The following is an 18,890-nucleotide window of genomic DNA, read 5'->3' on the forward strand; positions in this document are numbered from 1 at the left end:
TGCTAAGGAAATGATCAGTCAGCACAGTTTTTCAGTGCAGGGCTCATCACTGACAGAGTTAAAATGCAAATACTGCCCATTCAGCCTACAGGACACTCTGTTCCCAACATTTGATACTATATGTTGCTAATGTTTAAAACCCAGGTGGTTTATGCTCTGAATTGCTGGCTGGGATCAGAATTTTCTGTGGTGGTTTCTTACATGAGAAGATCATTAGCATGTTTGTATAAGCCAGGATGCCATGGCAAAATATATGTGATATGTATAACCTAGGGCAATATTTTAAGATTATTTTATTGTGCTAAATCATGACACTTCAGGAGATGCATTGGACCATTTTCAACAAAGTATTGATTTTGTCCATCCACAGCAAACTGAATAAAATGAAATGAATGTAGATCCAACCATGAAGCACAGTGAAATATTTATCAGAATTGAATATAAATAAATAAATAATTGTCCATGGGACACAAATGAGAAAAGATATTTCCTTTTCTTTTGAAGTCAATCCTGAGGTGTTTTTTTCATGACTGCAGTACTTTAACCAACCTTGTCTTTCTCCTTCTTTGAGTCAACAGCATACTTTTTACCAATAAAGACATTATGTCCCTTCATTGGGAGGCCTCGTTGTAGTATTTTATTTTCTGACCTCTGAAAAGTCTGTTTTGGCTAAGCATTTGAATTGTATCCTCTATAGCTTTGTGGGTTTTTTTAATTTAGTTTTGTTCCATTCAGTTTTCTTTTTTGTAAGGATGTGAGTTTAATAGTACCCACTATCCTCTCAGCCAAAGTGATAAAACTGAAATGACTTGAGAACCTTGAGATTGTAATTAAATGGTGAACTGTGCCAACAGAAAACATGAAAAAAACACAAAAGCTTAAAACTTTGATTGAATTGGGATCTTGATGAATAGACCGAGGCATGTTGCTTGTGTTGAATTAAAACCGAAGAACATACCCAGCCCTTATACACGGCATGTGTAACAAAATCTATAAACTCATGTACAGAAGAAACCCATGAATATCTACTGTACATAAACTAAGACAACCATTATTTGTATTTATTTATAAGTGTTTTTATCTACATCAGTAGATGTGTGTCAGCAGATGTAATTATCTGTTTGTATATCCATTGAAGCAAGGTGATTCTGTCAGCTCAGTTGAAGCAAATAACCCTAATTTATACACTATTCTAGCAGAGTCACAGAAGAAGAATATGTACGCACCCCTACCCTTTCTGACTTAAAAGCACATCATTGGCAAGGAAATTGTCACTTTTAAATCTAAACCAAATCAACCAGAAAGAGATACAGAGATTGAAAAGAAAGTAGAGATGAGATAGAGATGAAGGGTCTTGTTGTCTCATGTTGTTTTGCTTAGGTTAGGGTTAGCATATGGCTGTAGACATGCACACACACACACACACACACACACACACACACACACACAGATGGCCATGTCTATAGATGAAAACTAATTTGCTGCATGAAAGGCTGATGTTTCATTAGTCAATAAACTTGTATATGTTTGATATTTTTTGGCTAAGAAATTGTTTCTCTCCATCTCTCTCCCTGTCTTTGCAGGTAGGGGAAAGGCAACATGTGTTGGTGACAGAGGAGTCATTTGATGCCCAATACTATGTGTCTCACAACAAGTTCTATGAACAGGTAAGATATTTAATAAATTACTCACACACTGACTGGCGCATGTGGCTCTCACCAGCATATTTTTACTTTATGGGTTACAGTATATAGCACATTCACAGCCACAATTTCTGACCAAAGGAAGTTAAGATACAATAAATATGTATTCAATATATTTAAACTACCCTAAAAAGAAACTTGGCGTAGTACTGGTAGTGTTTCAGTTTTATTTCCTTTTTATCCAATATGGTGATCAATCTTATAATCAAGCTAAGTTGCATATCATCATCCATCGTCCATCTGCTGAAGGACGATTCAGCATGCTGCGTGTTTGTTGACATGTTTGTGTTGGATGAATCCTGAAATAGTTTAGTTGGCCTGCAGACTCTATCCACCATCAAAAACATACAGTAAAAAAGCATTACATTAATCTGTTTGATGAAAATATTTCCATATGTGAAGCTAATCCAGCCCTCCCTAATTTTCACACTTAGTAAATCAGGTCACAAGCTTTGCTTTGCATGTCACAGAGCACTCACAGCAGGTGTCAAAAGCTTATACTTGTATTGACTAAAGTAGGTTAGCTATAACATCACACACACACACACCCTGTGGTGGTCATGAGAGCATTTGGCAGCTGATAGCGGCAGTACTTTTTGCTCTATTTTTTCTTTTTTTACTGTACTAGCATTAAGGTCAGCCCTAAAGACATGAACATTCCATCCTACACACACCCAGCTGTTACCTTACACACACACACATCCGCATGGCTTCAAAGACCCTTGCTCAACCTGTGAAAAATTCACTTTAAAACATCTTCAAATAAATCAATTTCCTCCTGCTTTACCATCATCAGAAACATGTTTGAAGTTATGCTTTTTATTAGCAGGGAGGGAAGGGGATGGTAATAATTTTTCCTCCCTTCCACTTTCCTCTCCTCTCCTCCTCTGCACCTCCTTCTGCAGGCTATAAACTTAAGTTACAAGTGTCACCCGGTTCATGTGTGTACGCTCCTTCATGCATGTGTGCATTTGTGCATATGCAGGCATGTATGTCATGTGTGTCAGTTGACTGTATTCAAGAGGAAAACACATTGACATGTAAGATGTTTTCCCTCTCCCAATTGTTTTTTTTTTACTTTGAATATTTGGCATGTGCTCATAAATCACATTATGACTTGAAAAAGAAAGAACATAAAAACACTGTGTACCAATGTGTTCCTGAATCTGTCCCCCTGAGGGATACACCTCCATATGATGTATACTTTATGTCTACATCAACAGGACACACAGACCCATACAGTACACACATTACAGAGGTTTTGTCCTCACTTGTTTGTATGTATGTGTATATATATATATATATATATATATTCTAACAATTCAACATTTATTTTTGGTGCTATAATTTAATCAAAATTAAAACTTAATGGTATGGTAAATATTACTCTGGATAACGGCATCACCAATATTTAACAAAAAGGAAGAATGTAGAGAAAGAGAAAAGCAAAACAGAGCGGTTCCGTTGGGAGGATTGCGTGGTTGAGGGTCAAAAAAGGGGGAAGTCAAAGATCAGTAAAGAAGTGAAAAGAGTAGTGGGAGCAGAGAAAAGGGACCGAAGGATGTGGAGAGGGGGTGGGTGGAGGGAAGTGGGGAGAATAAGGTAGAGAGAGGTGTGAGTGTGAACAAATGGCCTAGTTTCACTTTTACACCATCAGATGGATATCTATCCTGACGCGTATAATAGGCACCTAACCACAGTGTGTGTGTGTGTGTGTGTGTGTGTGTGTGTGTGTGTGTGTGTGTGAGAGAGAGAGTACGTGCAAGAGTGTTTTAGTGGCTGAGTGAAGAAGTTGGAGGGGGGAGGGGGATGGGGCTTTCCAATGAAATCGGACAAGGTCTTTCATCATTTAATCACCCTGTAATGGGCCTCAAATGACCCTCACCTACACACACAAACTCACTCACCTTCCTCCCCCACAGGCCTGCTGTTTTACCTCTCTGCTCTCAGCCTGGTTGCCGGCTACGTACACACACACACATATACACACACACACCCTCACAGTGGTCAGAGTGTCGAGCAGCAGGTGTGTTGATTAGGCAGGTGTGGCGCTGGCTGTGCGTCTGTCTGGCCTGTTCACTATCTCCTATCATATTCCACTAGCTGGATATAGACTGACAGATTAACACTGAGCCAGGCTTACTCCTGCCATCACAGCAGTAACACTCCCTCCACCAGTTCACATGCTATTCTCTGCCCAGTCAGAAGCTTAGCCCTGCAGAGTCGTGTAATGGTTAGACAGACCACCAGATGATCTGAGTCAGCATGCAACCACCCTGACAGTTTTCCATAAATTCTCAGCCGTGTTCATGTCTGCTTATTCAGAAAGGATAACTTTTCAAATCATAAGATGAACACTCATAGGATGTTATCAAAGAAAACCCTTACTTTAGTTGTGATTATACATTACAGTGACTACATTTTTAATTATCACTAATAATCACAACACCAATTATTCTGTTAGGGTTTACAAAAGAGATTGAATCTGAAACAAGAGCTGACCAAAAGAAGTACATCAGCATTTGCATATGATCTTTATTTACATTTCATTAAGAACAAATTCCATTTCACACTAGGCTGTTATCATAACTCTTTGTTTTCTGTTCCTTCCTTCTGTGATCAGACGAGATTTATAGTTGCCATGGTGAAATAATAAGACAAACCAGCAAATCCCAGTGGTTTATCTCACAGCTGTTGCCGTAGTTTTTGACCTTGAGGGCTTCCATAAATGGAACTGAAAACACTCAGACCTGTGTGTTTTTTGTAAGCAGACAGGGACTAGCTAAATAACAATGTGGGGGAGCATTGGGAAAAACTGTTTTGAGCATTGGGAAAAACTGTTTTGAGCAGCGGTTAATTGAAAATGTAATTGACAGATGGTAAAACATGCAGAGGGTTGTTATTGGCATGGATGGTTTTATAGGTCTGCCTTTCTATGTGAATGACAGAAAGTTGCTGGATATATCCCACGTGTGGTCACTAAAATACAATCACTAAATGACACATTGTTTTTGTTCTGTACCTTATAACTTTCACTCAGCGTTAATTTGATCCAATGTGCAAAATGTGCAGTGACATCAGTTATGATGTGTCGCTCCTGGTTTGCAGGTGCTGGTACCTAAAAGGGCTGAGTTCAAAGGGAAGATGATTGAGGTGGACATCTACGAGGCAGGAAAACACTTCCTGAAAGGCCGGCCAGTGGAAGAGAGTAAGCCCTTCACTCCCTCCATTGCCGCACCACTTCAGAAAGGGGAGGTGTCCGGCTTGATGCAGGTAAACACACACACAAATACATGCACACCTGCATATAGGTATATCTAAATGCACATCTTGCAATCCTATTTTTTCCCAATTCAATGCCACAGCACTGTAAATCAAACTGACATCAAAGCAAATGCCCACAAAAAGAGGCATATGTAAGCAGAGTCATCACTTGAACAAGAACAAAAAGTAAGAAGTAGAACAAAAGTAATAGGTAACACTTACTGTACTAGGTGGTTGAGATTAAAAAAGGTATAGCACAGCATATCGAACAGAAAAAAATGAAACGGGACCTGAAAATTAACGTGAGGTCAGAAATAAATAAAACTACACGGTTATAAACACTTCAAACAAACAGCATTTACAGCATGTTAACATTATACCACACATTTATTCAGTGCAGATGAGTATTTATCCATCTCAGACTATCCAGATCTCTGGATGCATGGTCCATGATCCAATACAAAGACGATAGATAATTTTGTAAAGATACAATGCACTGTGGTTTCCAGTCCATTTAATGCAATTTGATTCAGCTGAAAATGAATATCCATTCACCTCAGACTACATTTTTTACATGCATGAAACTATATATGTTTTGACTAACTGGTTTAAACAAGTAAATATACATTTTCTTCAATTTGTATTGAAGTATTAAATTGACCCTGAAAATACTGTCACACCAACAAGAGTTAGTATGGGCAGCAATATGCAGTAAGTTTTTTTGGTCAGTCCACAAGGATGATGGATTTTTCACTGGTATGATACAAATTGGATGTTGTTAACTCTGGCTCCCGAGTCAATGTCATCCATCTAGATTTGTTATGTTCCGCAACACTTTATTGGTGCATATTGTTGTAAATAGGACAGCGTATGACTTCAGCTATTGTCTTCACTGAGAGGGATTTAGGGGCTGGGGTGCTTGTAAGTAGTTTTAGCTGCTAGTGTTAGGACTAGTGTTGTTCACCTTTGGTTGGTTGTTAATCCTCCTAATTTAACACTCAATTTAATTTAACATTCAATTTTGTTTGCATCTGTGATTGTCTATCCCATATGTCATATATAATGTGTTACACATCTAATATTAAGTCATATTGTCTTGATAAAATTAGTGAAGAGTTCAGTGCTTCAGGGCTACATTTAACAACTTTAAATCAGTTGCCAATGTAGTATAGGTGTGTATGAGTGTACACCAGATGTGTACTCTCATCTGTTTCTATCCTTTATCTGTCAAGCTCTCACTGTGTGTTATTTCCTTATCAAAACTATAAAAATGTTGTTTACAACAGGCCATTAAAATTGTATTCATTTGGTAAATGGATAAAGTGTGTGTGTGTGCATGCGTGCGTATGCGTGCGTATGCGTGCGTATGTGTGCGTGTGCATGGGTGCATGTGTGTTTGTGTGTGCGTGTGTGTGTCCACATTCTTGATCCATTCTCACTTATGCAGTTGTGGAAAAGCACCAGTGTATCAGGCGTGAGATAAGTAATTTAAGATAAGCTGTGGCTGGCTAAACTGTCCTTCCTTCCTGTCTTTCCAACACACACACACACACACACACACACACACACACACACACACACACACACACACACAAAACACCATGTTAATGTATCTGTTTCACTGCATGTTATTTTTCACTTTGACTAGCTGTAGCTTATAGCTCAGGACATGGAGCCACAGAGCAGAATATGATACACTTTCTAATTTCACACTCCATCAGCCTTTACTGCCAGACAGAGAGGGAAGGGAAGAAAGGAACAGACAGAGACACGAGAGAGAGAGAGAGAGATAGGTTGACACTGATGAAGGGGAAAGCAAGCAGAGAGAGAGAGAGAGAGAGAAATGGATCGAAGAGAATGAGATAAAAAGAAAGAAAGAGAAAGGTTTCACAGCAAGCCAAGCGACACGTCACTCAGCAATGAAAAGTTCAGCATTGGGGACTAGACCTTGTAAAACTAGTTGCCTCATAAAGTCTGCAGCCCATCCAACACACACGCATGCACTCGTTTCTCCCCACTTACTTTCCCCATCACTCACGCTCTTTCAACATTCTTACACAACATGCCCAGGCCTTCATTTTTCTTGGATTGATGCAACAACTCACACACACTCTTGCACGTAGATTCTCACACACACACACACACACACACACACACACATACACACTTCACACTCTTCATACTGTAATGCACACTTTTCTCACACACTGATATACACTTTGTCTGGTCCTTATACTGTAAAAACAGTTGTCCGGATATTTCCTAACACCACTTATTACCAGTCCTAAGGTCTAAATGTCTCTCATGAGTTTTTTTTTTTTTTTTTTTTCAGAGGAAAAGCAGGCAAAGCCATCATCATCATATACATGTCAATGTGCTCTAGAAAATAATTTATGCAGGGATCTCGAGTTTTACAGAGATGGAGAAGTGTCTGTCACTTATGAAAATAACTGAATAGGACACATTAACACTTTGTGTCTACTTGCTGTGTGAACACACCTGGTGCTTTGAGTTGTTGTTGTTTTTTTCGGGTAGGGGGTGGTGTATGAAATTTACTATGGCTATATGAGTATATGGGTAAAGTAAGCTGTGTGCTGGCTGGGTTGAGACTACAACAAGATTGCTGTTGAAGCAAAAGGAAGTCATAGCAAAAGGTATAGTTAAAAATGCAAGAGCATTAGACTTATAAACGAATGATGGCATACACAGAATGAAAACAAATTTAGCTGAACATACCAATAGAAAGAAGGACAGAGGTAGCAGATCAGTGTATGTTGTAATACAGTGGTCTAATGTAAAACTAAGGAATGCTTCTCTCTACTGTCCACAGCATATTGGCAATTAACATATTGTTTTAAGTGATCTCCAGTGATGCTGCTACTGATCTGTAATCCTTATTACCAGCTTTGTCAGCTACTAATGACACCAAAGTGGAAATGGAGCACAGTGCTTATAGATAAGTGACCTAATAGCTTGGAAACACAGCAGTATTTGCAAGCTACACACATAGACCCACTTCTAGTAGCCCTCTGGTATATGTGATGTCCTTCACAGCCATGTGTCCAGTATGTGTGTTTACATTATTATTATTATTATTATTATTATTATTATTATTATAAGTGAACAGGTCTGATTGAAAATATGCATGCATACACATGCATTCAGTACAATCTGGCACTAGCATACCCATGTAATACACACATATCTGCACACACGCAGTGGTGGCTGGCCTATATATATTTGAAGACCATCTATTTTCTGAGTCTCTGTGTGAGTCCACCACACACTGAGCTGTATGCGTATTTGAGATGAATGAATGATTAGGGAAAGGCAGATAGATGCTCACCCCCATGTCTTGTAGCAGAGTCTGTAATTACAGACTTTTGGCAGAGAGTGAGAAAAAAACAGAAGAATAAAGAGCCGGGAGGAGAGAGATTGCATGATGACTGAGTAGCTAATAGAAGGACGGAGTCTGAGCTTTGTGGTTTCATCTAATATGCAGAGGAGTGTTCTAAGAGAAAGTAAGAGAGTGGTAGATAAGTGGGTGATTAGATAGTCAGTGGGAAACCACTAAGGTCTCTGATGTCCATTTGTCGAAGTGAGAGATTTACCATTTCTGAGATGGCTAGAGAGAGATGATTGCACACCAGCCAGCATCCATACTGATGCGTATAGGAATGAAGCGGCATGGCCAAATGGATAGATGGATTTATGGAAGAGTGGCATGTGAAAGCTTGTGTGGATGGATGTGGAAGAATGGACCTGAAAGTGGACAGATACATGTGGCTGCATGGATGTGAGACATGATGGCTTAGATGCACACAACCGATGGATAGGCAGATACATAGATGTATTGATGTGTGAATATATTGATAGGTACAGTAATGGATGGATGGGTGAGTAGTGGTCTAATGGCATGGTGCTCTTTGTCCGTGTGCAGCCCAAGGTTCATTCCTATGTTCGGTGTGACATGTTCATTACATTCCATGAAACAAGACCAAGGTTTTAGCAAGAGAAATTAGCTTTTATTGACATTATTTACATCTCTTACTGTCTCTCAGCCCTTCATTCACAGGAACACCACTTTCTGCAGAAAGGGAAGGACAGCAATGAGTCTTTTAGTGGGACACAATAGCAGAGAAAGCACTCAACAGTACGGTGGAGGAAAGAAAAGGAGAAAGTATCTTCACCAGTCCTCATCCTCAGATGAAATTAAATGATAGAAGATGAGGAGGGGGAGGGGAGCGGGGATAGAGGCCAAAAAATGAAACAAGATTGAAAGAGAGAGAGCAAGGTAGACGGAGAGATCATGAGACAGAAAGGCAGCTTGAGTGGCACCCAGTAATCAGCTCTTTTGTCAGCATACTTCCTCAAGAAGACCAAGAGAATTGGACAGGGACAAAACAGCAAATTCACAGTTGGTATGAAAGACAGAATAGAAAAAGGAAAAGAGCTGGGAGAGAGATCGAAATGGAGGAATAAGAGCAGTGAACAATGTCCCTCTTTGACCACATATTGACAGAAAAACAGAAAATGGAGGTGAATGAAATGAATCTCTGCTGGAGCATTGCATTTCTTTTTCTTTTTATCTGGGGCTGGTTTTCTTTGTTTTCCCAGCCTTCCTTGTGTCTTTATTTCTTTTTCTTTATATCGGTTTCTTTCTTTCTGTCTTACATTGTATTTTTATTTCCACTTTTCATAATTTCTCTCACTATCTTTCACTTCTTGCTCTTCGTGTGTGTGTTTAGAGAAATATAAAAACACACACTGGGTGAATGTTTAAAATTGTATCTTTGTATATTGTAGTACAGGCTGAGTGGGTGGGATTGCTGGTATTTTGCATCATAATGCTTACAGTACATAGACACAGACATACACTACAGGTTCATTGGTAAAACACAGCTTATACACACAGAAACATAAATCCTTGTACACACAGATGTATGTACAAATATAGGCCGATGCACAGTCCCCCCTGGTGTGCATGGCAGACTCCTTGCTAGCCGCAGGCTATATGAGAAACTGGTTGTACACACACAGTCATCATGTAGACAAAACCCACGCGCGCCTAACACAAACAATTGAACTGCTCTGTGTTGACATGCAACTGTTATGGATTGTTGCTTTGATGTTGCGTTATGCACACATCATGTTGTCATCTGTATTGTCATGAAAAGCCAAAGATTAGTCTTTTCTGGTAGGAATACATTTAATCCTTTTAAAATAATATATACATATATTTTGAAGTGTCAAAAGGTTTTGCTTGGCCTTTGCATGACTTTGTTTACTCAAGTAGCAAATAATTAGTTTTGCCTTCAAAACAGCAGGCTTAGCTATTTTAAGCATTTCATTTAGCATGTCAAATTGTATTACATGGCCTGCGCTTTGTGTATACTTAAAGAACCAATGTCACAGTAAGAAAGGAATAAATGTTAAGCCATCAAAATATCAGTCTATTTTCAGTAGTCTTACCTAACATGTCAAATGGCATTATGCAGCCTCATTCTGTTTTGTTTATTTAAAATGTCCCTTGCTCTTGAGTTTTGCTTTTAAACCACAGATGGAAGATGTAAATAACAAAGCACTCAAACAAGTACAAAAACTGTTAGGGAAAAATATGTTCTTGGCTTTTTCTCTCATGTTATTGTAAAAATAGACTTTCCCCAGAATGGGCCTTTTATACATGTAAACAAACTCCTGAAAAAAGTTCTTCAGCAGATGAGTCACCCATGGCCTTGTTTTGTATTTCAATTTTTTCCATAATCTTAAACTCAACAGACTTGCAGCTGCAGTTTTGTCAAAGTCTATCTCAGCAGTTAATTATTGTTATTGCAATAGTAATTGATTGAGAGAGAACATCATCTGTATTTACAACCCATGACCTACAAAATAAAGTTATTCTCTCAGAGTAAATAATAATTAAAAAGTAACCTTACAAGTAACCTGTGGTTAGGTGACTAATTGTATAAGCATTTGAGTATTGGGTATAAAAGTTATCTCTTAACAGAACAACTGACAGGAGCAGCCCTGCTAATCCCTCGCATATATCCTAAATCTGCATTAGGCTGAGGGGGTTAGCATCCTATCCCTTCTGCTATTTGGGTAACTATGTAGCCATTTGCTGCATGTTTAAAGACAAGAGAAAATATGTTATTTGTGTTACTTTTAAGGCATCTCCATGCACTATTATCAGGCTGAATGAGGCCCACTTCTAGAGGTTCAGTGGAAATACTGGTTTAATGTAAGTTTAATGTAGGCTTTGACTTTGCAACATTTTTCATCTATCTATAAATTGCAGGAACGTCTGTCTGTCTGTGTATTATGCGCATATCTTTCGAAACGTTAGTCCGATGGATTTCAAACTTGACAGGTGTCTTGCTACAGACACGTAAGTGCAGTGCCAAGTTTGTTGTTTGGATTAGAAATGCAAAAAATATCATTAAATATATAGGTAAAAGAAACAAACATTGGCTTTTGCTGCTCTAGCCACTGGCGACTCCCCCTCTCACCCTGAGGACCAAAGACTCCGAGAGAGCTTTGGCAGCTAAAATGTGACATACACCTCAGACCCACAAAAATGTGCAAAGTTGCACTACTTTTTTTTTTGTCTTTGACTTTGAACAAACAAACGACAATTCCCGAATTTAAGGACGTTTCAGAATCTCACACAGGCAAATCACAGCCAGCTACATATAAGTGGCAGCGAGACGTATCTGTATATTTGTGTCCGTGTTTGGGGGGGAAGGTAACCTGCACATCACACGCAGACGCCACATGCAGAACACTTTACAACAGCGGGGCGGACTCTTTTCCTGCTAGTGTATTAAGTTGCTGTGAGCTGGCAGAACATAACGTAATCTTGGAGATTATTCCTTCACAGCGCTGTGCAATGCGAGAAAATCTCAGAGTTAAACCGGGCGGACACATCACTTTTCATCAGACTCGCCCTGGGTCGGGTTAATTAAGTCTACTGCTAACTTACAACACTAATAACATTACCATCGCCAAAATACCCCCGCGAATCAAATCCATACTTCACCGTTAACCGTCAAGCCACTAAACCTGTGTGGAAATGAACACCTCTGCTGAAGTGTGAATCGTTAACGATCATACGACACAAGACAACACCGTCTCTCTCTCTCTGTCTCTCTCTCTCTCTGTCTGTCTGTCTGTGTCCGCACACAGTCCGGTTCTGGTGGTTGATAAATGCAGATATGTGCTGATTAGCTCTCATAACAGGCCAGGTGGGTAGCGCACTGCCATGAGTCCATGAGGCAAATGTCTGATTACTCCACATTTTCATTGTGATATTTTGTGATTACATTCTGAATCTGCAACATTCTCTGTCAGGTAAATACAGTAGTACAATGTCTTCCTCTGATGTAGAAGTAGCCTACACTGTAAGTCAGTAGTAGGCTATACAGTGGAGTTGCATATTAAGTGGTTTTGGGGTACAATTTGGTTTTGAAGAATTTCTACAAGCAGCAATACCACAGACCAAGCAATCGCCCGGTCCAAACAGGCACATTTTCAACGTGCACTGCACTAGTCAGTCTTTAATTGTGCAAATGGTATCCATGACAATAGGCTACAGGGATGCCTGTCTTTACTCCCTTGAATTTGTTACAGTGGGGGCGCCTGGTTAGCTCACCTGGTTGAGCATGCGCCCATGTACAGAGGCTCAATCCTTGTCACAGCGGCTGCTGGTTCAGTTTTGACCTGCGGCCCTTTGCTGCATGTCACCCCCCTCTCTCTCCCACTTCCCTGACTTAATCTGTCCTATAAATAAAGGCAATAAAAAAGCCCAAAAAATAATCTTTAAAAAAATCCCAGTGTTGGGATCCACCTGAGAAATGTAATCTGCCCTCTCTAATCCCAGGGTCAGGAAAATATCTTGCTACTTAATCACCTGGGACAAATTACCTGGAATGACTCCCAAGACCGTGATTGTTGGTAAAGTGCTTTAAACAGCAAGTTACTTAATGTAATGGTGTATTGTATAACATCAAATTAAATCTGAAATATGTCTTTGGTTATTTAAAAAGCACCTCAGGCCTCTTCCCTTCTTTGCTTGCAAAGATACAATATGACTGAGGTAACAGGAGACATATTTTCTGTATGAATAATGAGTAATCGGTATACTGCAGTGCAAGATTTACCTGAAGTCTGGCATGTGTATGTGTGTGCCTGAAAGCATCTGCTGTCTGTAATAGTGCCTGTCATGTGTTTTACATGTTTGTTTCTTCGTGTTAATGAGTACAAAGGATACTTGTTTATGTCTCTGTTTGTGTATAGTGAAGTGCAGTATACGCAACATGTTCATCAAGTCCAAGGTATAGACCTAGTTTGTGTGTAAGAGAGAGAGAGAAAAGAGAAAGAAAGAGAGTTATGTTAACCAGTCGGATGCCTATAGAAAAAAACTGTCTATCAACTGGGTGGTGCTGCTGGTTTGGAGATGCTCTGGTGCGTTTCCCAGATGGCATCAGAAGTTGCAGTGAGTGAGCAGGGTGACTGGCTGTAGTTAATGATGTTTTGGGTTTTTCTTATGCAGAAGGTAGTCTATATCCACTACGTTCCACTTCCGGGATTGCTTTGTTGCTGCCGGAAATTCTGCCGGATTTCACTAATTTCGGCCAAATGTCCGGTACCTTCTGCTTTTTTTGGGTTGGAATTTTAAATTCCGGTGGATTTATGAGGACTATGGTTAACTGCTCCTCAGATCTCTGCAGGGTAAATCCAGACAGCTAGCTAGACTATCTGTCTAATCTGAGTTTTCTGTTGCATGACTAAAACAATTTTTGAACGAACACGTTCCACCAAAACAAATCCTTCCCGAGGCCATATTGCAGCGGCATTGTGGCTCTGCCCGGTGCTTAGGGCCGCCCATGAAGATTGTGATTGGCTTAAAGAAATGCCAATAAACCAGTGCATGTTTTTCTCCTGTCCCGGAATGCTGTGTGGACAAGCCAGACCCTCCTCCGCAGTGCTGTGGAGGAAGGTCTGGCAGTGTGAGACTATGCAGAAGGTAACATTTAGTAGGCATTGTTAAGTGATAGTAGGTCTGTCCCAATGATTTCGGATGCCACTGTCAGGTCTTTTTATGACCCTGCCAGAATGTCCTCCACAATGCAGTTAAAGCTGGTAAAGGTTTCAGTGTCAAGACCAAATTTTTTAAGATGAATCAGGAAGCGTCTTACAATTGATAATGGCCTAAATGTCAATTAAATCTATTTATTATTGTGATGTGGACATCTATTGTGTGTCAATGTCATAAAATGCATTTATGTATATGGGAAACAACCACTGCTCTTGCTTTTATCCCTTTGCCATGCCCTGGAAACTTCATATCACCCTGTCAAACAGGCTTTTTTTTTATCATTGGGATAATTGATTTTGTTCCAAATTGTGTCGCATAACTACTTGGCTTGCATACCAGCCCCAGCGACTGGAGTCAACAGTTGAAACCACAAAGCAGTTAAAAGCCGTTAAAATACCACAGTAATGCCACATTAAATAATTGTAAGCTGACAGTGCCTTCACCATGGAAGATATTTTTCACTTTCTGATTGTTTTATAGTAGATAGAACTGGTTATATTGATTTCTATTCCCATGACCTGCACAAGCCCCACATATTCTACTGTTAAAGGTCCAGTGTGTAACGTGTTTGGTTGTTCATTATCAAAATCGGTGTTGCCCATTCACAAACTTGTCCTTTTTCATGAATATTTACCACCACCATCCAAGTATTCCTTTTGGCTTGACATTTTACATTTACATTTGCATGAACTGGGGTAGACATATTCATGCGCCATCTTGAAATACATTAGCCAGTAAGGGACATACAGGACATACTGCTCCGCCTTTCACGTTTTTGCTGTCACATGATAAACTCACAGGTGCTGTTAATGGGTATCGTAGCTTCCTGGCCTCGGCAAGTTTGAAGAAAGAAACATGGAGGACCACACGTATTCAAAATCCAAATTTCATGAACAGGAGTCTTCTTCTTCACCCAGAAAAAGAAAAAGGGTATTGAAAAGAGCAAGAGACTGGCTTTTTGAAGCGTGAAGGCTACATGGCTATATGATCTCAATGCTAAATGGGAGAAAGTCCTACACATTGTACCTTTAAATCTCATATTGTCACCTTTATTGAATATCCAGTTCATTATTTTATTTAAAAAAATAAAACAGATTAAATTATCTATTATTTGCTGTGGTATATAGTGATGTTTGTCTATGTAAACTTTGTGTGTGTGTGTGTAAGGACTATACAGTCAACATGTAGAGTATGCATACAAGTGGCATGAAGAAACAAGTGTAAAAGTATAATGTGACAACATAGATCATAGATCAGGATGTTGTGTAGCTTTGAGTGTGTGTATAGTGACAACGGGTATACTTGTACACCCATGCTGCACACCATAGTGTCAGAGAGTTTTACAGTTGCACTGATGAAGAAAACTTCAGATCACAGATGAGGAAAAAGACCAAAAGACTGAAGACATGACTGAAGGTCCCCACTGAGCCTTGTTTTGAGTTCCACCAAAGACATTTATTTGTATCAGAAATATTACTTGTAATCACTCTTGCTGTAATGTCTCTCCCGTCCCTCTGTCCAGTTGAAAGTACAGCTGCAGCTTATTGTGATTGTCACTATGGCTTTGGCTTTGTCAAATCACCCGTGACTAAGGAGCCTGTTACGGTATCCACACACACACACACACACACACACAAAAACCACTTCAATGGTCTCTGTGTGTCTAGAGTGACACTGACAGCTGCTGAGGATCATGTGAGAAATGTGACCACTGTGCTTTTGGGTTCTCGTGATGTTTTGTGCGAGTCACTGTGTGTATCTTTGTGTGAATATGTCAGTGTGTTGGCTGACATTATTAATAATTTTTTGAAGGTGCACGTGTGGAATTAGAGCAAGAGTTACTAAGACACAGAGATACATTTGAGAGTCCTGGACCTCCAGGGAGACGTAGCTAGCTGCTACCCCTAGTGTAGTGTTGGATGATTTTCGGGAGGATTATCTTGCTTTGTTCTACCACTGTGAGCAGAGAGATAGACATTATCCACCACAGGCCTACACGTACAAACACACTTACTCACAAATGCCAACTCTCTTTCGCACAGACATATGCACAAACTCAGCATGCAAGCTAGCAGGTGGTGAACTATCATTGAAAGCCACATCTGTCATCTTTTCCTGCCCCCTTCCATCATTTCTTCTCAGTTTTTCACTCATCCCCTCTCTCCAACTGTGCTGACACGCACCTACTGGCACTTGGATTTTCACTTATCCTCCCTACTAGTAATACATTTTAGACAGTACTATTCAGTCTCTCGCATAGCACCCCGTTGTTAAAAGACACCTGCAGAGAGACAGATAAATAGATGGATAGAGAGGAAGGCAGTATACTTGGCCTGTCAGCGCAGAAAAGATAATGGTTTTGATGCTCACCTTTTTTCTATTTCATCAGTCCTTTGCTTTTAGTCGGTTTCTTATTTTGTCTCGGTTTCCATTCATCTTGCTCCTTTCCTCCCTAAGTGAGCAGGAAATAAAATTTGTACAACTAAGTGACTTTTATTGAAGTCTCTCTGTTTACAGGCAGCCTTCTCATTTAGTCTTTCATTTTTTATTTCTCACACTGTCAGTTCATTCATCCTTTAATGAATGAGCCATTCCAAAACTTTTAAAGGGCTTACAGTGTATCCTCACTGAGGAATACTTTTCAAATATATTATTGCTGATGAGATTGGATCAGTGATTTGAACCCCTGACAGAAGTAGCTGTATTAGTTCTGATCACATTCAAGGGTCTTGACATGGCTACCACCATCCAACCTAGCAATAAGCACCCTTCGTGTTTTTCAAACATCAAAACCGAAACAAAACAGCGTATCAGTTTTGCCATTAGGGAGTCAACCGATGATCCTACCATTAAGCAAATGTGGATACATCAGCCAGACCTCTGTTACTGGTTTTCCCTCCATCTATTGTCTGAAGTAACTATAAGTGACTTAGAGATGTGTCACGTAGGCGTTGCCGGTCACGGTATCCATCCTCCATTGTGTGCGGTAACAGAGGAAACCATTCAGCGACAACGGTGAAGAGAAGAGTGGGTGGCAAGGTAGCGTTCACACCCCCATAACAAGAAAGGGGAGCGGGAGTAATGTAGAAGATAGAGAGGTAGAGGACAGACGCTATGCAGTTGCTTACACACAAAGCCATGTGCATGCAACACGTGTAGATGTGCACCGACTCTCAGTTACATACAAATACTTGTACTCGTTGTTCATAGGTCAAATGTGCAGTATGCATACAAATGCTCCACAATTTAACTTTTCAAGGATGTTTCTACATTTTTCTGAATTTTCTACTCATGAAGCTTTTTAACTATATAGAATGAAAAACTAAGAGATAATGTACACAGCCAGATATAGATAATGGTAAATAGAGTTCCTTAGATGGTTAAGCATCCTACTTGGACAAAAGAGATGGAGGATGAGAGAGAGAGAGAGAAAGAGGAGTCAATCTACCTATGGTAAATATAAAATCTAAAAGTCTTACAGTCGACCCTAGTTGACTTGATTAAAGGTTATCTGGAAAGCCGCTGATCAATTGCTCAATATCGCCCTGAATAATCAACCTTCATAGTGATAAGTAATTTTACCAACCGTCATGCAGGAGAGACATATAGGAACTACCACAAGGCCATCTTGATCGATTTCCACTCCACTCGGAGATGTTGACAAGTGTTGGTTCTCCTATCCAATTTGTTTAATGCTCAAATTAAAAGAGCCAAATGTCGTGCAGGATTATTTATTTATTCAGCAATTAATTGTCTTTGCTTGAAAGTACACCTCAGGTCTCCACTCTCAGACATTGAGATAAAACTAGATACTGTAAATGTCAAGCACACTGATGATCAATGGTGTTGGGGGTGGCGGGGGGGGAAGGTCAGGGAGACAGGGCTGGTTATTAGTATTCAGTGTTTCCATCTCAATTGTATCAACACCATCCACAACTGATGAATTCCATCTTATTTTTGATGTTGCTCTCATCACAGCTGTTGTGTTGTAGTATTTCAGTAAGCGGCATCATGCTTTCATGCGCGTTGTTTAAGTTGTCATGTTTGACGATTAGCGACAAGCCAAACGCACTGTTAGGTGAACAATTAAACTCTCTATTTTTCTATTTGTGTTTTCTATTTTCTATGTTGCTATAGGAAGCGGTTGTATGTGAAGTTATACTTGTTATAGAAACATTGTTGCAAAGCCACATGAAAATGATGTGCTACTGAGAGATTAACTCAAGCACCATCACAGTCACAGCCTTGCTTTAGCTCTGCTAACATTGTAAAGTAACTCTTATTTTCTCACGTCTCTCCTAGCCTCCCCATGTAAGTAAATCACAGTGCACCTTCCCCAACATCAGCTTGATTTAATAGACAGCACTCACAATAATTGGATCACTACAAAACTGCATTAACTGCTTTACACAGATAATGGCATCATAATTGAAATGCACTAAGCACATGGCTGGTTTCGTGAACGCTTTCATCCACAAAATATTGAAATAAGCAGTGAATTTAAAATTCTGTTTATCATTTTGTTGTAGAGTGAAAGCAGGTCCTCTCAGGTTCAGCTGACGAAAGAGTGACAGGAAAGTATGAAGCCCCCTCTAGTAACCCTTTGCTCAACTAAATGATGGCACCACATCCTAACATCAAGTGGCATCAATAGATGTGTTTCTAAATGTACATAATGATCAGCAGCAATGATCCATGAAGGGTAGTCCTCATATAAATATAAATGAAGAATCAAGGGCTGAGTAAATTGTGATTTGGTTGATCGATGTGGCTAAATAAAATCCAAATATTTGTTTAAAAAAATAATAATACCTGAATTTGGTCCT

At 39.7% G+C, this 18,890-nt stretch overlaps 1 protein-coding gene across 4 annotated transcripts in view; it reads left to right on the forward strand.

The window, feature by feature from the left end:
- Positions 1-18,890, forward strand: part of cdkal1 (CDK5 regulatory subunit associated protein 1-like 1) — a 280,572-nt gene that overhangs the window by 259,433 nt on the left and 2,249 nt on the right. For all 4 annotated transcript variants that reach the window (XM_028580855.1, XM_028580856.1, XM_028580858.1 and 1 more), the window contains exons 13-14: positions 1,584-1,667; positions 4,812-4,976. In XM_028580855.1, coding sequence (XP_028436656.1) covers positions 1,584-1,667; positions 4,812-4,976 — 249 coding nt within the window. The remainder of the gene's footprint in view (positions 1-1,583; positions 1,668-4,811; positions 4,977-18,890) is intronic.

The sequence above is a fragment of the Perca flavescens genome, chromosome 6, assembly GCF_004354835.1.
Source record: "Perca flavescens isolate YP-PL-M2 chromosome 6, PFLA_1.0, whole genome shotgun sequence".
In the NCBI taxonomy this organism is placed as follows: Eukaryota; Metazoa; Chordata; class Actinopteri; order Perciformes; family Percidae; genus Perca; species Perca flavescens.